We start from the raw sequence: 19,738 nt of genomic DNA, 5'->3' as shown, positions 1-19,738 counted from the left end.
CATCTGGTGTATCCTCAGCCCTGCTGGTCAGCTATGATGGGGTTGTGGTTTCTATGAACCTGGTTTGCTCTTTGAGGCCTGAAGGTTGCTTGGAAGAGCTGGGATACGCTGGACTAGGTTGGGAGGGGCATCCTTGCCAACAGGATGGTGAAGCTGGTAAGAGCTTTAAACTGAGAATGATGAGGAAGAGAGGATGACAATCAAATGAAGATGTGATGAATGAGGTTATCAAGAAAATTATGAGGGCTTATACAAACAGAGGGGACTTCATAATCAACTTGGCTGTCACTGAAGTACATGCATATAAACACCAGGTTCAGAAAGGATTCCCTTGCTTTCTAAACTTTTAAACTAAATCTTAATAATTATCAAGTAGATTGATGTTACCCATTCTGATGATCATGGGCAAACATTTTTTGCTCAGGCTCAAGGATTAACCTTGAGGGGCCTCCCCACTCAAGGGAGGAATCTCCACACACATTCCCACAAGTCCTCCCTGCTGGAACATGGGACTATGCCTTTACAGCACAAAGTGATTGAGTGTCAGTCATATGTGGCTGTGGAGGATATCAGATATCATGGGTCTTCAAAGAGACAAGAAAAGATGTTGGCTGTAATAAAGTTGTTTATTGCATGAATACATCAACCTCGAAGGCAAGGAGTTCAGAGCATTAAAGTCTGTGCTAAAAGTTTTCTGGCATAAAGTCCCAATGTTTTGAACAAAAGCAGCAGCAGCTCCCACAGTTTTTTCTTCTTCTTCTACCTTTTCTCTCACCCCAATACAGGGATTTTATTCACAAATCATCCAATCAGCTAAAAGCACAACTCTAAAACATTCTTCCTAAACCAATCTAAGCTTAACTCTAATGTGCAAAAGCAATGTCAGTTTTTACCCAAAATCTACGCATATAATTTTGTCTATTTATGCAGATAGTTCCATCTGTTCCATCTAGAAATGCAAGCAATGCTCTGCTATGTGTTTGTTATGTCTACAGCTAAGTTAATTTGTGAAAGGTAACACTACTGACCTTTAAATTGGACTTTAGGGCCTTTTACTAGATAACACAGTCTCTCAAGGCACTTAAGATATATTTTTACTTACTTAAAACTAAAACTTACACTTCTACTTCATGTCAGTGTGACTTAATATACCTCCATTTCTCTAAAGGCTCCAATTCAAGCCTTCCATTCCTTCTCTCTGAGGAACTCAGAGAGGCTTCTATTTCATGCATTCCAACATGCTGCTAGGCTAGTCACTGATATGCCAGCTTTTTTTTCTTAAATAAGACATTGTCACTTGTTTGTTTTTCTCCTTCTGTAAACATCTGTCTTTCACATCCTTGTTTGTGTCAGTCTTTGTAAGGAAACATCTATCTTTCACATCCTGTGATGGGTTTAACTTAGGATTGTTGGTCAGGCTGATCTCAGCATCCTTCAACACTAAAAACAATGTTTTCACTGGAGGTGAACTCCATTGAAATGGAGTTCAGGATCTTGAAAGGAGGAAAGAAGACAAAAGCTAGGACTGCTGTCCTGGATTTCAAAAGGCTTCAGCATGTTCAGGGATCTACTTTGGTGAATCCACTTGATATCATCCTGGAAAGAGAACAGGTCCAGAAAGATTGGTTTTGATTGGTTGGATTTTTTTGTATCTCACAAGGAATTCACTTTCTACAAGCTCAAGAATGGCCTATTCTGTTTTGCAGGAGAATCTGAAAGGATGGCAGGAGGGTTTGCATGGATGTGCAAGGAGAGCTTGAACTCAAGGAAGGAAACTCATAAAAAGGAAGCATACAAGAGGTGGACATTAGCACAGGTGACTCAGAAGGAACTGTCTAATTCTGCAAGGATGAGTTAGGAAAACCAAATCAGTCTTATCAAGGGATGTAAAAGGCAATAAGAAGTGGTTCTACAATAGAGAATGTGCACCCACCCCTGAATGTGACTGGGACCTGGTAAAACACAATGCTGCAGTGGGCCATCACGAAAGGTACTGCAAAGGTAGGTGACTTCAAGTAGAACTTAGGCAGAATTTAGGTTTTGGTGGCAGAGAAGCACATGTTAGTGTGAGGGATCACTGAACCTTAGCATACAATGTGTACTGCCACTAACAATGCAGTCTGTGTGTGCTCTTTGTAAGGGCTTGTTCCCACAGGAATGTGTGAAAGTGAAATGCTTTCAGCAAACCTCAGTGTGTACCCTTCTAGAACATTTGGTTTGTACAGTAAGAGATGGATGGATTTGTTTTACTTGGAGGAGTACTGTAAAGATGTGAGGAACAATGAGGCTATTGAACCTTGCCACAGAATGCTGCACAGCAGTGGCTCCACCAGAGAGGACTGTCCTGCTGCATTGCATGTTTCCCAGCATTGCAGGAGACACATCAGACTAACTTTTAAAAACACCTTTTTCTGTAGGGGAACAGAATATAAGAAAATAAAGATAGTGTAGAAAGTAATCTTACCCCTAAGGAGTTGCAGCTGGGCCAATTATCAAAGATTAGGAACAGGCCTGATTTTACCAGGCCACAGCTGTGAGCAATGAGAAGAAGATGCTATGAAAGAGTGGGGTGGCTGGGTGAGAAGGGAACTGGAGTCAGTGCTTGGAAGATGTGCCTGTGAGAAACACCAAGAAGGTATGGAACTTTTGTGATAAGGAGACAACAGGACAACAGTATGGAACCCCTGTAATAAGATGATGACATTTTTCTCTTAAGCATCTTGTGCCTTCTTTTTTTTTTTTTTTTTTCTTCCTTTTGAGATTCAACTGGACCAGAACTTCACACTACAAAGCAGACATAGAAAGATTTAGGTTCTGAATACCATATTTGCCTTAGTCTTTATAATGCAGTTGGGGTTGAAAAGGATCTTTAAAGGTCACCTAGTGCAACATCCGTGCAATGAGCAGGCGCATGTTTAACCAGATGAGGTTTCCATTGAGCTTGATCAGGTTTCTCTCCAGCCCAGTATGGACTGGATAATTATATAGTGAGGTAGATTGGAAACAGCTTCAGCTTCTGAGTTCAAAAATCAGCAGCACAAAGACATTCTGGAGACCAATCCCTTGCGTCAACACTAAGGTCATATCACACAACATCTTCCTTAATGACCTTGACAATGTCACATGAAAAGTGCATGCTGCCAAGTTTATAGATGGTTCAAAACTGGAAATAGTGGTTGATGTTACTCATTGTTCCCAAAAATGGATAAAAATAATAATAAAAAAACACCCTTAATGTAGTATTATGAAGCTGATATTCTTTATTGAATGCTGGATGCATGAGGGGATATCTCCTCTGAAATATTGTGCATGCTGAATGAAGAAAAGCTCCTTTTTAAATGCTGTATTTTACATGCATGTTCATTGATTTTTCCAGAATCAACATACAGAGGATGATAATTTTCCTGGAATCATTAACTTTTTCCCACCCCTTTATGCACATAGTCTTCTGTCCTGGGAGTCTCTTAGGTGATCCCTGGTGGTTGACCCCAAAGTGATACCTGACTGTCTGGTGAACTGGTAGAAGTTGGCACATGGGCTGGCTGCTTTCCAGTTCTTCTTGCAGAATGGAAATTGTGTAGTTCCATAGGCCAGTGGTTTTTGAAGAATAGGTGTTGTATTAGCCCACAAGGGTACAGATGATTTTTTTATCTGACAACATCACAATGTGCCTCTGAATTGTTGTCCTCACAACTGACAGGTTGGAGAGATCAGCAGATAGGAACATAATGAAGCTCAGCCAAGGCAAGTGCTTTTCTGCAGCTGGGGAGGAATAACCCCACATACCAGCACAAGCCTCACTCTTTGTAGAGAGTCAGTGTTAGACCTTCCTGAGTCACTCTTTATATCCTGGTGCTTTATCAGTACAGCTTCTCCACGTGTTCAGGCTGATGTGGCTGAAGTCCTTCCTGCATCTGCCTGCAGTCAAACCAGTTTAAGAGCAGCCTGTGTCTGCTCCTTGGGATAATCTGATGCCAGTTTGAGACAGAGCATAGGTGTGTGAAGTTTGGCAGTTCATGTCCTGCTTCAGATGCAGCTCCTGAGGCAAGACAGTTCCTGGGCTAATTATTTAGTTACTTCCAGCTGAGAAGCTGAGGAACAGTAAACCTACCCAAGCTATATTATGACTGTGATAAATGGATATGTTCTGTGCTAACTAAATCATAACTATATCAATATTTTAGAAAATATTTGTTATAAGGTAATAAAGGGAAAACAGATTTGCCCTTTGCAGATGTTACATGTGAGAGAAGCAGGATACAGGATGTGGTATTGATATAAGCAAGATCCTAAAACAGAATCAGCCTTGGGATGAGCAAAGTTGGGATGATTCCACGTATGCGATCTGAAGTAATGGTCTCTATGAAATAATAAGGTTTATTTGGAATATAATGCTTATTTACACAACACAAAGCTTAGTGCACATACACAACCTGCCAGGTTATTCAGAGGACAGCGAGGAAGACAGCAAGCCTTCCTCCAAAAAGACGACCAAAGAGCCAGGGGACTCCTTAGCAACGAGTGGAGCATGTGCTGTGCAGTACAGTGATGTAGAGTTCAAGAATTGAAAATAGGAGCAGATTTATGGAAAATTATTGGTGAATATGCATTAGTATACAGTATATAAGGTTTGGTTTGGATTCTTTTGTTACCCATGTGAGGCAGGATGAGAAGCCCTCCCCGTACCCTGGCTGGTTTTGCTTATGCTTTATACGAACCTTAATCATACTTAAATAATCACTGCCAAATTTTTGTATATGCTTGATTATATTTAATATACTTGACTGTATTCATTTATACAAAATTGCTGTTCAATTAACATTCCTGCTGAATTAAATTTTGTTGTTTATTAAATTAGACATATAGAACTTCATAACACTACCCACTTCCAGACTCACTGCTGAGGAAAGTGGTGAACTGAATCTTGTGAAAAATGGGAAAAGAGCTGGTTGCTCAGGTCAGCACAGGCCTGTGTGCTGTTTAGGTTTGTCACTCAGAATATATCAGTACCACACAGTTTGCTACAGCTTTATCATGTCTTCTGACTCCAGGGAAGGGATCCTTCAGGGAGGCCTGCAAATGGAACCAGGAGTTTGTAATTAGCAGATGTGACTTAAAGTATTGACATGACTATAACTTTACTGAAATTCATGTCTTAATTTTGCTTAACAGAATAGCTAACAATGGCAAGGAAATTTAGGAAGCAAAACTGGCAAAACAGGAAGACAAGCAGCTGGATATAATATGTGCAGGTAAGAGATAAGGGAGACTGTCTGGTTTTGCATTAACAATTGGCTAAAAATATAGTAGCTTGATGGAATGTATACCTAACCACTTGCTTATTGAACACTAACCAAAAAAAGGAAAGAGGTAAAAATGCTGTTTAAACCCACTGAAATCTATATGGAACATAAATGCTTCTAGAGAAGCATTTCATAGAGTGTGGGCTCTAATGCTTTCTCTCAGCCAGCTTCATAAATGCATTTTTAACAGACAAAAACTGTTTAGTCTGTTGACCTTTGTTTCAGCAATTGGCTCATGATGACTGAATGGCATTGCAAGGATAAATGTTCAATTATGTGCATGAGGTCTCACAGTCAAACTGGTCACATACAAGCAATTTTTCTTTAGGGGGTTTTATAGCTTTCACTGTAATGGTACAACTTGAATCATCCAATTAGCCACTAATGGATATTTCTAATTCCCCAATCATAAAATATATTTTGTAGACCTTGCAGCATCATCATGCATCAGCATCTGTTGAAGCAGTGATCCTGCAGAAGGGTGTAGTTTTCCTCTGAAGGTCTAGTGGTTTTGTAGACCTGGTGGCCTGGTCTTCCTCTGGGAATCCAGGGAGAAGAAAGCTGCTCCTCTGGGAATCCAGTGGGAAAAGGCTGACTGGTGTTCCAAATCTCAGATTCTATCCAGGTAGGAATGTTTGGCTCCTCCCCCTGGACACAGCATCTCACAATGGGACGATGTAATTTTATCAGTCATGCAGTTATGTCATGCAGACTTTAGGGGGTTTTGTCAATGGCCCATTAACAGAAGATATTTTGGAGGGAGGATGGGTTGTGGAAGAGATGAAGAAAACTGCCCCACCTGGTTTTAACAGGTGGCACATTTAACAGAAGATAACTGCCTGACCTCTAACAGATGGAAATAGAATACACACCCCTGGCCACATCTTGTATTTGCAACCTAAGACAAAGCAGGAATATAAAAAGGAAAGGAAAAAGAACCAAGACTGTGACCATGTTCACAGGGGTCTGAGGAGGAGGGAAGAGAGGATCTGACTCAATGTTTCAGAAGGCTTGATTTATTATTTTATTATATAAGTCATATTAAAACTATATTAAAAGAATAGAAGAAAGCCTTCTGATGAAATCCTATCTAAGAATAACAAAAGAAAGAACGAATAACAAAGGCTGGTGGCTTGGGCTCTGTCTGAGCCATCTGACTGTGATTGGCCATTAATTAGAAACATCCAACATGGGCCAATCACAGATCCACCTGTTGCATTCCACAGCAGCAGATAATCATTGTTTACATTTTGTTCCTGAGGCCTCTCAGCTTCTCAGGAGGAAAAATCCTAAAGAAGGGATTTTTCAGAAAATATAACCCAAAAAACAAAGACAAAATTAATTGCAGGACAAAAGAGCTGGCTCTTATCGCTGCAGATAGACATGCTAACAGGAAACCGGGTGCTGTGGAATGCCTCTACTGATGGCAGGAAGGAGGAAAAAGCCCTTAAAACCACTGTGGCCCTTGCCTGAAGGCTCCCAGCCTCCCCTGTACCGCTTCCAGGCTTGAGAGACCGCTTTCTCCGAACTATTAATGTAATAAAGGAATTCACCAAATTTAAGAATCGTATAATTATCTTTATTTTTATGCAAGCAAGAGTAAGCAAGGTTCAGCGCTGGGTGGCCAGGAGTCCCCGCTCCTCTTAGGCGCGCACCTTTCCCCCCTTTAAGTTGGCTTTTTATTGTCTTCTCCTCCCGGATCCCTGGATGACGTGCTCTGTCTTCTGTGCTTGCTCCTCCAGTTGCTAGGGGGTCTTTCTCTGCCTTCTGGTGGTCGTGGGATGAAGGCCCCAAGTCTTCCTCTTTGGCCACTTTCCTTATAAGGCATATCCATAAGTCTAAATTCTACAAGCTAAGCAGTTCTTGCAAGGTTAATAATTGTTACCATATGTGATGGTATCTAGTTACAGAGGGTCTCCTATACCTATGAGGGGGGTTTGTAAACAAAGCAATTCTTACGAAGTTAAAGGTTTTACCATATGTGACTGCACATAGGTATACATTATATCCTGCTAAACAAGAGCTGTTTAGCTATTGTTTTATAATTTAAATTATCTAGCTATTAATTAACAAACGTATTGCTACTTATTACATTAACTTCTGGAAATGGGGAGTGAGAGCCCCGGTTTTTTTACTGTGGGATGTTTCAGCGCTCCAGGCCGCTTCGTGAGGCGCTCCCAAGGCGGGCCGGGATCAGGACTACATCTCCCGTCATCCTCCGCGCGCCGCCGCCATCTCGGCACCGACCGCTGGGCCGGGGCCGGGCCGGCATCCCCGCTCTCCCCGCTCCCCATCACTTTCCTCGGGCCCCGCCGCAGTCCCCGCTCCCTGCCATGAGCTGGGACGGCGCTGGCGAGGAAGTCCGGCTCCTCCTGGACCTGTGAGTGCCGCCCCGACACCGACACGCTGCTGCCGCCTGCCCGCCCTGCGAGGGGCTCAGGGAGGGGGGCAGGCCTTGGGCGGCGGTGCTGGAGCGGCCGCAGCGAGTGCGGGGCGGGCAGGGCCCGGCGGCGCTCGGGAGCGGCGGGAGAGGTGGCGGGGATCGTCAGAGCTGCCCCCTCGGGAGGTGTGACAGGGCAGGTGACAGGGGTGACGAGGTTTGGCAGGCATGTAACAGGATGTGACACTTGACAGATCCGGGTGTGCAGGGGCGGCTGAGGATCCCTGGCTTCACCTTGCCCCAGAGAATCCACTGAATGGTGTTTTGCTTTGTGTTTTTATCCATGTTGATACAGAAATTGGCTAGAAAACAGGTTTTCTTACACAATTTGAAGTATTAGAAAGCAGGCATTCTTTATTGCATAACTGGACACATTTGGAGGATTTTTCCTCTGAGTATATCCTGACACGTTACAAGATGTGTGTTCCATAGTGCTCTATAGACACTTTACAAGTGTCCATTCCATACGTGTTCTTTAAAGCATGCTTGCTGGCTAATACATAAACATCACTGTCCTTCAACTAATTTTCATGCATCCATGTCTCACTGGAAATCCTGTTGTTGTGAAATACAAAGCTGTGCTTCCTGTCAGGTACATACACGCAATGTGTGTATTTGTGATTGCAGTATGTGCAGAGACCGACCGTGGGACTGTTATAAAGACGAATTCTAATAAATAACTGAGGAAAGTAAAGCATGGAAGAAGCCTTTGAATCTGTCCTTTGTTCACAATTAACTTTTATAAGTCTTAAGTTGATTTGAATTAAAGTTTTAAGATGTTGCTTTTTGACAAGAGCTTTCTGCTTGTAGGTAAGCCATAAAGAGTTTTGCAATCATAACCTTTTGAAGTCTAATTTTAGAATATTGCTTGTAGTAAGGATCTTTGAAACAATAGCTTTAAAATATATAAAAAGGGAACATGCTTATCTCACACCTCAACAAAACAGTGAAAAGCAGCTTGAGAAAGGAAGATGAACATCAACTCAAGGATGAAGAGTTTTGACCAAGGGAAGCTGGACATCACTCTTATGAGATTTATAGTCCTTGCAATTAAAAGTTGGACTCACATCTGGAGAGCTGGACCTCACCAGCTGGGATATTCCTTTCAGGATGTACATACTGAGAAGACGAAATCACAATAGTGTATAGAATTGTGACATAAAAATTGGGAATAGAAACTGCTGAGCAAGCTTATGAGTACCCCTATAAATACCTGTAACTATGGGGGTGCAGTTGGAGGGAAAACTTCCCCCACTGTGCCCAGCGCTGTATTGCTCATACTTTACCATATTAATGAATAAATTGATTGCTGCTTGAATATTGGCCTAGTCAAACTTCTCATTTATAACATTGTGGTCCTAGAGGGTCTGAAGAGGTCTCTGGTGGTCACCAAGTGTCCCCAGTATTGCAAAGGGTGACTTTGCCTTGAACTTTTCTGAGGACATGCACAGTTGCTTCTTGTTACCTAACTTTGCACAAAAGCCACTGTATTTCTCATTGTCTGTTTGCCCACTGGTTGCAGCTACATTTAGCACCCTGTGTGTCTTCTTTTTTATTATTTTATGTAATTTGCTGGTAGGTCTTTAAGCTCAGCCTTGCAATTCTGAAGGGGAGCTGAATATTTCTATTCTCTACATTATCTATCTATGTCAAATTCCTTTGTGTTCTGGAGGAAGTTAGAAACTGCACAGGAATAAAATATTTCATTTGAAAGATAAAAGAAGAATATGTAGCAAAGAGTACAGTTAGATTGTTATTTGTACCTTAAAGCACTGAAGACAAGATTATAGTTGCCATGGTGTAGCCAATAAGTGTTTTATAGTTTCCTATAAAGTAGAATTACTGTGAAAACTTGTATTATTTAAATGATTAAATGTGTAAACTGCAGGTCAGTATTTTGCTATGAAAATAGCAAACAGCTTTTTGAAAAGAAGGTGACTTATCTGAATAACCATTCAAGCTAAATTTAATATGCCATTGTAAGAGTTGGCCTAGCTCAAATTGATTTCAATGTATCTGGGTTGGGTTTGGAGCATTTTCTCTAGATTTGAACTAAGCAGTTGTTTAGATTTAGAGGTCCCTTTTGGAGGTGCATTAGTGAGACAAGCCCCTGCTTTCTGCTCACCATGTTGCACAGATCCTGCCTGTGAGCAGGTTCACATCTATGGTCTTCAGAGATGATAATAAATGGTGTGTTTATTATCTTTGAGATTTTATTTTTTTTTAGAGATGAACAACTAGTCTTAATTTCTGCAGTCAAGTAGAGGAATGTTGTGTATAGATTCAAGTGTTTAATCTCAGAACAAAGAATGTGGATGGTGTAACCTGTATGTGCTGAGGCAGAGCTTGGTACAGGCTTCTCTGTTGATCCGTCAGGAGTTCATCCAGCAGTCACTGAGGTTCTGTGAAGGTGTGGAGTTCTTGCACGTGTCTGCAGGAATGAGTTACAGGTGGTCCTGGTGTCTGCTTGGGTATATAGGGGTGTCTGCAGGCAAGGCCCAGGTTCTGCTTGAAATGTCTCCTCCATGCAGTGTTCTTGCAGTGACCTGCTAGAGGTGCTTGTGCTACACTGTATGAACTTCAGTGCATTTTTTAAATGTGCTTCCATGCTGGAAATCTTGCTTCTTTCCTGCCTTAAGTCTGTGCTACCCTTCAGATTATAAAGCATTAATATGTTGATGTCTTTAAAGTTTTTATTTGGTGTGAGTTTAATTTCCTGCAGTTTGGTGGCACTCTGATGCCAGACAAAGTTTTGTTGCAAAACCAGTTACCTGTGGTTATATGCTGAATTTAATTTGGCATTACTCCAGGCTGCTGCTGCCCCCTGCACTCAGCCACTTGTCCTGACAGTGTTGTTGCTGTGTCCTCAGAGTTCAAGGGGATTTTCATTCAGATCAGACACTTAACAGTCCACACTGCAACTGTGAATTTCAGAGGCAGCTTGAGGAAGGCACAGAAAAAAATGGTTGAGGGGCTGATTTTTGCCTTCAGCTGCTTAGGGAACAGTTCACAGAAGGATCAGCTTGACCCCAAAGGGCAACAGCTGAATCAGTGATAACATGGAACAGCTGAAGCTAATAAGGTCTGAGGGAACCATGGCTGGGTGCAGAAGATGACAAAAGATGGATTGGTTGTTCTAGTTCTACCATGTAATGCTTCTTTTTGACTGTATTGTAACTTTCTTTTGTTTCAGATGCCTTCAGTGTTTGACAAAGAATCTTTCCAGATACTCTGCAGATATTAAGTCATTGCCACCCAATATAAAGGATAAACTGATCAAATTAATGAGTAGGCAAGGGCAAATAACTGATGAAAATATCAGTGAGGTAAGAATCCATACTGTCTGTTTTGGGAGAGGAAAGCAGCCTCTCTTGCACACTAGTCTGTTCCTGAGTGAAGTGTGTTTCAAGATACTCATGCATAATTTATTTAATACATATATTATATAAAGGATTTCAGCAGCTTGTTAGAAAATTCTGTTGGTAGAACTCAATTGACACTAAGCACACAATCCCCATATAATTTATTTAAATTTTGGTTCCTTGAAATATAATGATGGCAAAGCTAGGAATCAGTAGTTCAAATTATCCCATCCCTTTTGCATGCTGCTGTGTGTCAGTGTTTCAGTATGACACCAGTTAATGACATTTCTTCAGCTGTAAATTCAGCAGCCCATCTGTTTTGTATCTACTTACTGTTATCTTGTTCAGCCTCAAAGGGAGGCGTGCGAATTGAAGGAAACTAAAGGTTGGCCTTGGTGAAACAGAAAATGAATGACTCCCTGTGCATTCCTGCTGAGACCTGGAATTCAAGAGACAAATATTCTCACTTTCTCAGAGTCATGAGAAAGAGCCAAGAGTAGACGCAGAAGCAATGTGGAAAACTTACAAACAGAACAATTTAGCTTCAGGTAAAATGATTTTGTGCTTACACAAATTAAGTGTTTGAGAAAAAAATCAAGTTGTTTGGAAAAATTGACTGGACAAAATCTGGTTTAGGCTAATTTTCCAGTAAGGAATAATTTTACAACATCATAATAGATTATATATTTAAAGCCATGTGATTGTGTGTGTAGGAATGCACAAAATCCATTAGGATATTTTTAGCCTGGAAATGAACTAGAGACCTTAATTTACAGACTTTTCTGCTGTTTCTTTCTAAAGTCTCCTCTGTATTTGCCTTCATTCAGCAGTTCATCAGTGCCTTCTCTTGGAGCCTGTTTTCCATGTGACCCTGGGAAATTCTGCTCTGGTTCTTTTTTCATGTGTTTTTCCTTTCTATGTTCCTGCAATTTTCTGTAATTATATCCTTTGTTGTCATCATTTTCCCTGGGCATGTTATTTCTTAACTTTCTTTGCTAGCAGTATCACATTTATTCATGTCCTTCACGTCTTTCCTCTGTTTTTCAAGGGTATTTTTAAATAATTTTGCTTGAAGTTAAATTTCAGTTGAAATTGTTAATCTGAACTTTTGTGTGTACTTCTATTTAATCTCTCACCTCTGTGTTCTTGTCCAAATTTGTGTTACCATGCATCTTTTCCCCCCCTTACTCTGCTTTTTGCTTGGAGCAGCCATCCACATGCAAGCCAAACTCCTTATTCTAAATCCCTTTTACCATAAAGTTTTATAAAACCATTCAGCAAGTGTCCACAAAATATAAATAAAATATAAAAGACATTTTTAAATGTCTTTTTTTTTGTGTGCTGCATCCAGACAACCCTTTGTCTATCTCAAAATCTTACATATTTGCAAAACAGCCAGTTTGCCTTGGAGTATCTTTATTGTACATTGTTAGAGTGAACAACGGGAGGAATAGGCCTTTAACAAGCCTTTCAGCTGTGCTGTTATCTTTGCTAGTTTATGGAAATTCATATTTCTGTCCCTGGGAGTGAAGGATGGGAGTGACAAGCTGAAGGGAGTATCTGGCTGTTGTTACTAAAATCTGATGCCTTCCACTGCTTTGGGTCTAACTTTTATAAATGTTCTCTTGGGAAAGATATCCAAAAATTCCAGTCTGGGTCTTGTGGGAGTGAAAGATCCCATTTAATGAGGATTTGGTATCTCTTCATGGTATGGTAATGAGGGTGCCTGTTTATGAGCAAAAGAGTGTGTGTGGGTGAAAAAGTACTTTGGAGGGAAATTCCTTCTAAATATTATTCTTATTTGTTATGCAGGTTGAAGTTTTGATCAAAATCACTATTTTTTGTTTTGCACTTCAGATTTCTGCCTCCAAAGTTTTGCTAGCAAGCGTGAGGGCTTTGTCCTGGGTACACATGTGGCAAGTGAACCACCAAGATTGTATTTCCATAGTTTGAGTGGCAGTATTAATGTGTTCTTGTTCCATGTGTCACAGAAACAGTTTGTGCTGTGGGAGCTGAACTGGTGCACAAATAGACCGGATTTTCTGTGGGTTTTAGTTCCTGGGACTGGTAACCCTGTCACAGACATATTTTATGAAAATTCCTTTTGCTAGGATCTTTTCTCCTGAGAAGCTGAGAGGCCTCAGAAAAGAAATGTAAACAATGATTATCTGCTGCTGTGGAATGCAACAGGTGGATCTGTGATTGGTTTCATGTGGTTGATTCTAATTAATGGCCAATCACAGTCCAGCTGTGTCAGACTCTGGTCAGTCACAAGATTTTCTCATCCCACTCTTTTCTATTCCTTTGCTAGCCTTCTGATTAAATCCTTTCTTCTATTATTTTAGTATAGTCTTAGTAGATAATTTTCTTTTAATATAATATATATAATAAAATAATAAATCAGCCTTCTGAAACATGGAGTCAAGATTCTTATCTCTTCCCTGGTCCTGGGACCCCTGTGAACACCACCACAGTAACCCCATCCTCTACTGCAAACTTGTATGTTATGTGTAATATTACAAGTATTTGCTGTAAAAATGCATAAGAGTGTGTTTGATGGCAAAGCAGAGATTGACTGAACTGTGGGTTTTCATTTCAGGTGTTGCACCCTGCTGTGGAGTCTCTGGACCTCCGAGACTGTGATATTTCAGACAATGCATTATTGCAGCTTTATAACTGCAAGCAGCTGAAAAAAATCAACTTAAATTCTTGCAAGGAGAACAGATTTGGAATTACTTCAGAAGGTGTGTTATCTGTTCACAGATAACTGGGATCTTAATTCTGGCTTATTTTTCTTGTTAGATTGGAATAAATTGCAAAGAATATATCTAGGGTAAATATTGCTTAAAAAAGAAATCCCCAATGCTACCCCAGTACTAATTAAAAGTCTCTCCAGTGGTGTGAATTTCAGGCCTAGAGCAGTAATTATCTTAGGAGAGAGCTATCAGGTTACTCTGCTGCTAGATTTCTGCTAAAACCATGCTATGCTCAACATGTTTTCCACTTTATCTTAATTATTCCTTCCTCAAAACCTGTTCAGAGCCTTTGGACTCAGCATGGTGGCTATGTTAGAGAGTGAATAACTCTTTGAAGTGTTGTTTCTTTGGCAGGAGTCATAGCACTGGCCTTGTCCTGTCCCTACCTGCGAGAAGCCTCTTTCAAAAGGTGCTGTGATATAACTGACAGTGGAGTTCTGGCTCTGGCACTCAACTGCCAATTCCTGCAAATAGTCAACTTGGGCAGCTGCTCAGGCATCATGGATGCATCTCTGCAGGCACTGGGAGCAAACTGCAAATTTCTTCACAGTGTGGACTTCTCATCTACTCAGGTAGCTACAGTGGCAATTGGCCAATTGACTTTTGTTTGTTTCTGTTTGAAGATTGTCGTGATCGAGTTCAAAGGGGATCGTTGTAGCTTTCCTCTTGACAAGATTTAGGACCGTAGTTTATTTCTAATTTCTTCCTCTTAAGGAAAAGAAAAGTTATATTTTGCTTACTAGTGACTGGAAAAATACATATTTTGGTATTAGAGCATGTATGGTGAACCGAAGATAAACTTTTGTTAGAATCTACCTTGGGTTTTTTTTAGTATACTTATTTAGTGCAATAATTTTCTTTAAGTTGTTAAGTAATCCAAAATATTCCATTTAAAAAAGTAGAATCTTGGACAGATTATTGCCTGCTTTCAGGTAGGACAAACTGATGTGGGTAATAGTCTAGGATGTCAAACAATACAAGCCCCTAGTAGGAGTAAACACTCCATAATTAAATTATATTTTAGGAGTGATTGTGCTTGTCAGAGTTATATTACAGAGTCAACACTGAAAGAATGACATTTTAAGTGTCAGAAATGGCAGGGAAGAAGATTTAACAACAGTGTTTAGCATGAGGAGGGGGAGACAAGCTGCAAAAGCCATCCTGTAACATATTTCATAATTACAGGGAGATAATGAAGCGAGGGAAAGGTTTTTTTGCAGTAAGTGTAGCGTTCAGTTGACACTGATGGTAATTATGTTGAATGTGAGTCCAGTACTGAGCATTCACAATGAAATGTCAGTCTGGAAATCATGTAGGAGGTTCTTATTTTAGATGCTATTCTTCTTTTGATTTTTCCAGAAGTAGGGTATAAAAAAAGTCTTAATATTTCATTTGGTAATTTTTATTTATTGCCATTTTAACTCTTATTTCTCCAGACTTACTTCACTGCTTTTTTATTTCCTTGCCTCTCTTCCTTTATAGAAAACAGCTGTTTCCCTGTGTGTATTTTAAATGAGGTAAAAGCTTCTTCAGTAACTACATGTTTACACTTTTTTTTAAACTTTTCTGCTATGATTACTTTTTTCCCCAACCCAAATTGGTCTAGTTAGAGCAGAAATGCTTTTTAAACCTATACATTTAAAGTGCTATGTTCTGACCATATTAGTGTACCCACTGTTAAATGAGAGAAGGAAGCTGCAGAAATAACAGTTACACAGTTGGAAGTATCCTTGCAGAAAGCCAGGCTGGATCAGGTGGCAGGAAGATGAAACAGTATTTAATAAAATGAAAAAACCCACCTTGGATAATTTTCTCTACTACTTTAGCTGGGAAGAAAATACTGTAGCATTAAGTGTATTCACTGACTGCAGGGAGTGAATAAATTAATATGATTTTTGCATCTAAATAGCTGTGCTTGAAAAAATTGAGCTTTAATCCATTGTGGTTATTCCCTCAGGTAACAGATGATGGCGTTGTAGCACTAGTGAGTGGAAGATGTTCAAAGAATTTAAAGGTAACTGACTTAACCTAATAACAAAGGGCTGAACAAAAGAAAATACCTGCATTTAAAAAGTATAATTACTATTATCAACAGCATTACTTAGGAGGGAGGGTTTTTACTGACTGACTTTCATTTCTGTCCTCTTTCAAGATCCTTGGAGTTTATAAATTGGAAAGACTTTGCAATAAGACAATGGCTTTTTTTCTTTTATCCTACAATCTCCAAAGTATATTTTACCAAATCCTAATTTTACTAGATTTGATGGTCTTTTTTCCAAATTTCTTCTTATATATTATATTTATTGATAGGTAAGGCAATTCAGAGGCAGGGAAAAAAGTTGGTAATAACCTGTTTTGTTATTCTGCTTTTCATCTTTTCCTAGCATGTACAAGAGGCAGTAGTTGTACAGCTGCAGAGAAATTAAGAAAAGAGCAGGGTTTAGTCTAATACTGAAGAAGTTCTTTGATTTCTTTTAGGAGCCATGTAGATAAATAGAAATACCAGAAACTTCAGCAGAGGCTGTTTTGGGAAAATTTGGGAAACACCAGAATTTAGTTTGGGTTCTGTTCTCCTGGACAACCAATTGGTAGGAGAATGTCATAGTCAAAGTGATGGGACTCAAACACCATGGAATCTCCTTGAAGAGTTTACTCAGATGTCTTGAGTGCTGTGTGTGTGCTGGAAAAATTCACCTTTGATGTTGGCAAAGATCAAAGTTTCACAGATATGGATGCTTGGCAGAAAGCTCTCTGAATGTACAACCTGAGAACAGAATAGAGATGGAAGCAAGTTTTGAAATAGAAGAAAAATAGATGTCTAAATTGAAAATTATTGAGCCAGTCGTTACTGGACAGCTAAGAAAGCAAAGGTTAAGTCAAGCTGGAAGGAGGTTTTATGGCTAGAACAAAGGATTTGTTGATCACAAACAAAAAAGATGCTTTTACCAAGCAGAAATAGGTCTTAGGAAAAGAGGAAAGATACCATAGGCAAACAAACATGCCAATGTGGCAAGTAGAAAAAAGGTCTAAGAATTTTCTACTGCAAGAAAACAGAAAAACAGCTTAAAGCTTAAACTGTAACATATTAACTCTTGTGGCTGGGTAGGAATGACTGTAATAGGGTAATGATTGTCACTATAGGACACGGAACAACACAACGCGGCCTCGCTGCTCTTTCCAAGGTAAAATGGGACTTATTATTTTCTGACTCCAATATTTATAGATTTCCAAAAGTGGCAGTGGATTGGAGGGTGAAAGTGCCACCTCTCCAATGACACTGGACAAATCAACAGTCCATCAAATTTCTCCTCCTCCATAAAAGAAGGCAAAACAGTAAGTTATTTACATGAAGTGTGTGAGAAAGTTCATTACAAGAATATAAACATCAGAAGGCTTAGAAAATCTTAAAAAATCAGGGTGACAAATGATAGTAATTGTGATAGGCTATAGGTAATAGTAAAGATATTGTGAATTATGCTGATTGGTTGTTATGTATTAAGATGCTCAGCAAAGAAAAATCTATAACACATTGTAAGCAAAACTAAAGTGGCTTCAGGCTTGCCTATAGCTGTAGCTGGCAGCTGTGGGCAGGGCTCTCTTAGCCATGACCTGAGACTGCTGTAACATCTCCTATACAATAAAGAGCATTTTGAAGAGCTGCCTGGAGTCCCACATCTCTCATCTCAGGCTCTTACACTTTGTTTTTAGTTTAGACTCTTTACAGAAAAGCTGTCTTATTTTTCCTTAGGGTATTTTCCTGCTCTGTACAGGACCACATATGAGGTCAATGCTGTAATTCCTTCTGGTTGGGGATTTCTGAAATGGGTTGGGCAAAGGAAAGCTTTTCCTCTAAAACTCTGGCTGCTCTGACAGGCTTTGACAGGAATGAATGTTTGTTATTCCCGTTTTCCTAACAGGAGATCCACATGGAGCGCTGTGTGAATCTGACGGACATTGCCGTGGAAGCCGTCCTTACTTGTTGTCCCAAGATACACATTTTCCTGTTCCATGGGTGCCCACTGATAACAGGTAGGTCTCATCACAAGAAGATAATTACTTGCTGATCATACCTTCTTGCTTTCTGAAAAGCACACTGTACTCCATAAGTAATCCCAAACAAATAATAACTTACTGGTTAAAATAATCATCATACACTGAGATTTTCACAGCAAGGTGAGAGTTTTGCTTTGAAATGTGGCAGCAGCCTTCAGAGAGGTGATTTTTTTTGTTCATTTGGAAATGGTATTTTTTTCCCCCTTCAGCATGCTGATGAAGACCCAAAGACTTCAGAACAATATTAGCATCTTAAACCCCTACTCTATTCCAAAAGTGGAACAGCACCAGTTCAAGAAAAGTGGAATGGGGTAGGACAGCCTATGGGTGTCTTTTACAGTTGGTACAGTTGGTGATGCGTTACAGTTAGATGATTGGAAAAAGAACCAAGAGGGTTTCAATTACTACACATGTATCTGAAATGTGATATTGTGATAGCAAAATAAATATAAATGCAGATATAGAATTTCTTTACTGTGTTGTGTGCCTATTCCAAATACCACCTTTATATTCTGAATGAATAACAAGAAATTCCCTTGTTCTTTTTCAGATCGGTCTCGAGATGCTTTAGAGCAACTCATCATATCAAACAAAATCAAGCAAGTAACATGGACTGTTTACTGATTATTTATCCTGTACATGTGAGTGTCAGGTTTACAGGTGGAGAGCTCCTTCAGTAAACAAGCACCTTGTAGAACTAGCTGGTGACTTTTGTTCCAGCAGGTTGCATCCCTCCTGCTTCCCACTGGAGGTCTCCATTGCCATTGCAGTCCTTGCCCGTGAGCCTGGGCTTCCTCATTGACTTTCCTTGGGGCCCTGTATTTGCATTGATCATACTTCATTAAGAGGAAAGTTAAACTATTATTAATATTACAGGGCTGTTGCTCAGGCTTCCTGAAGTGCTGGATTTGGCTGCTACTTAGCATCCTTTAGCAATTTAGCCACAAACTCAGTTTAGGTAAGTGTGTGTTCTGAGTTTGTATTCTGGGATGGTACTTAAAATTACAAGTACCCAGTTCAAATCTAACATTGACACACAGCAGTGTCTATGAAGTTGGGAGTTGAATCTAAAAAAAATCAGCAGCCAGAACTGGTGAATGGAGGTGGCATTAACAGTGAGACAAATGTACTTGCAGTAGTAACAAAGAATCTCCTTTTACCGTGTATGTTTGCTAGGTCTGGAGTAAAAAACATAGGTACCTTCTGATGTTACTGATGCTGCAGGTTTCTGTTCTTACTTACCATCAAATACTTGCTGGATTTTTACACATCCTCAAGTACAGCCTGTCAATGTGTAAACATAAACTCGCTTTGGAGTTGTTATGGTGACTTTACAAATTTCAGAGTAGTAGCTGTGACCAAGAACAGGATTTTATATGTGGGCAAATATTTAATTTGCCCTGGCTTTTGCCTGTTTCTACATGAAAATCCTTTTAGGGAACAAAACACTGGTACTTTGAAGCATATCTGTGAGTGAAATAGGACCAAATGGAGTGTCTACCATAAATCTCAGGATGGTAGAGTGTGTTCTGCTGCATGCAGTTCATTACATATCCTGTGGCCCCCAGAAGCTGAAAATATAAATAAATTTATTGTTCAGTTATAGTAATACTAAAAAATAATTTTTGAACTGTAGAGTGAGTTTATTACTTGATGGAGCAGTGCTCTCATCACAATTGTAAGTCATGTTCCTTGGCTTTCTTGAACCAGCATAACCACTAGTCAGAGTTATAGGATTTCTGCATTTAGCTCCTTGATGCCAGCCATTTTAGCTTTATAAGGGCATGGAGCACACTGGGTTCATCCTCTGGATCTGGAAGTAGA

At 39.9% G+C, this 19,738-nt stretch overlaps 1 protein-coding gene across 1 annotated transcript; it reads left to right on the top strand.

Annotated features, from left to right (window-relative positions):
* The first annotated feature begins 7,545 nt into the window (after positions 1-7,545).
* Positions 7,546-19,427, top strand: AMN1 (antagonist of mitotic exit network 1 homolog). The gene is made up of 7 exons (XM_054282091.1): positions 7,546-7,683; positions 10,937-11,069; positions 13,705-13,849; positions 14,216-14,433; positions 15,819-15,875; positions 17,779-17,890; positions 18,465-19,427. Exons 1-7 carry the CDS (start codon positions 7,637-7,639, stop codon positions 18,536-18,538), a joined length of 786 nt encoding a protein of 261 aa, XP_054138066.1. The 5' UTR covers positions 7,546-7,636; the 3' UTR covers positions 18,539-19,427.
* The last annotated feature ends 311 nt before the right edge of the window (positions 19,428-19,738 follow it).

The sequence above is a fragment of the Melozone crissalis genome, unplaced genomic scaffold, assembly GCF_028551555.1.
Source record: "Melozone crissalis strain CALT ecotype California unplaced genomic scaffold, PUWL_Pcris_2 ptg000033l_1, whole genome shotgun sequence".
In the NCBI taxonomy this organism is placed as follows: Eukaryota; Metazoa; Chordata; class Aves; order Passeriformes; family Passerellidae; genus Melozone; species Melozone crissalis.
The sequence above is the reverse complement of the archived record's forward strand: the minus strand, read 5'-3'. Positions and strand labels throughout refer to the sequence as shown.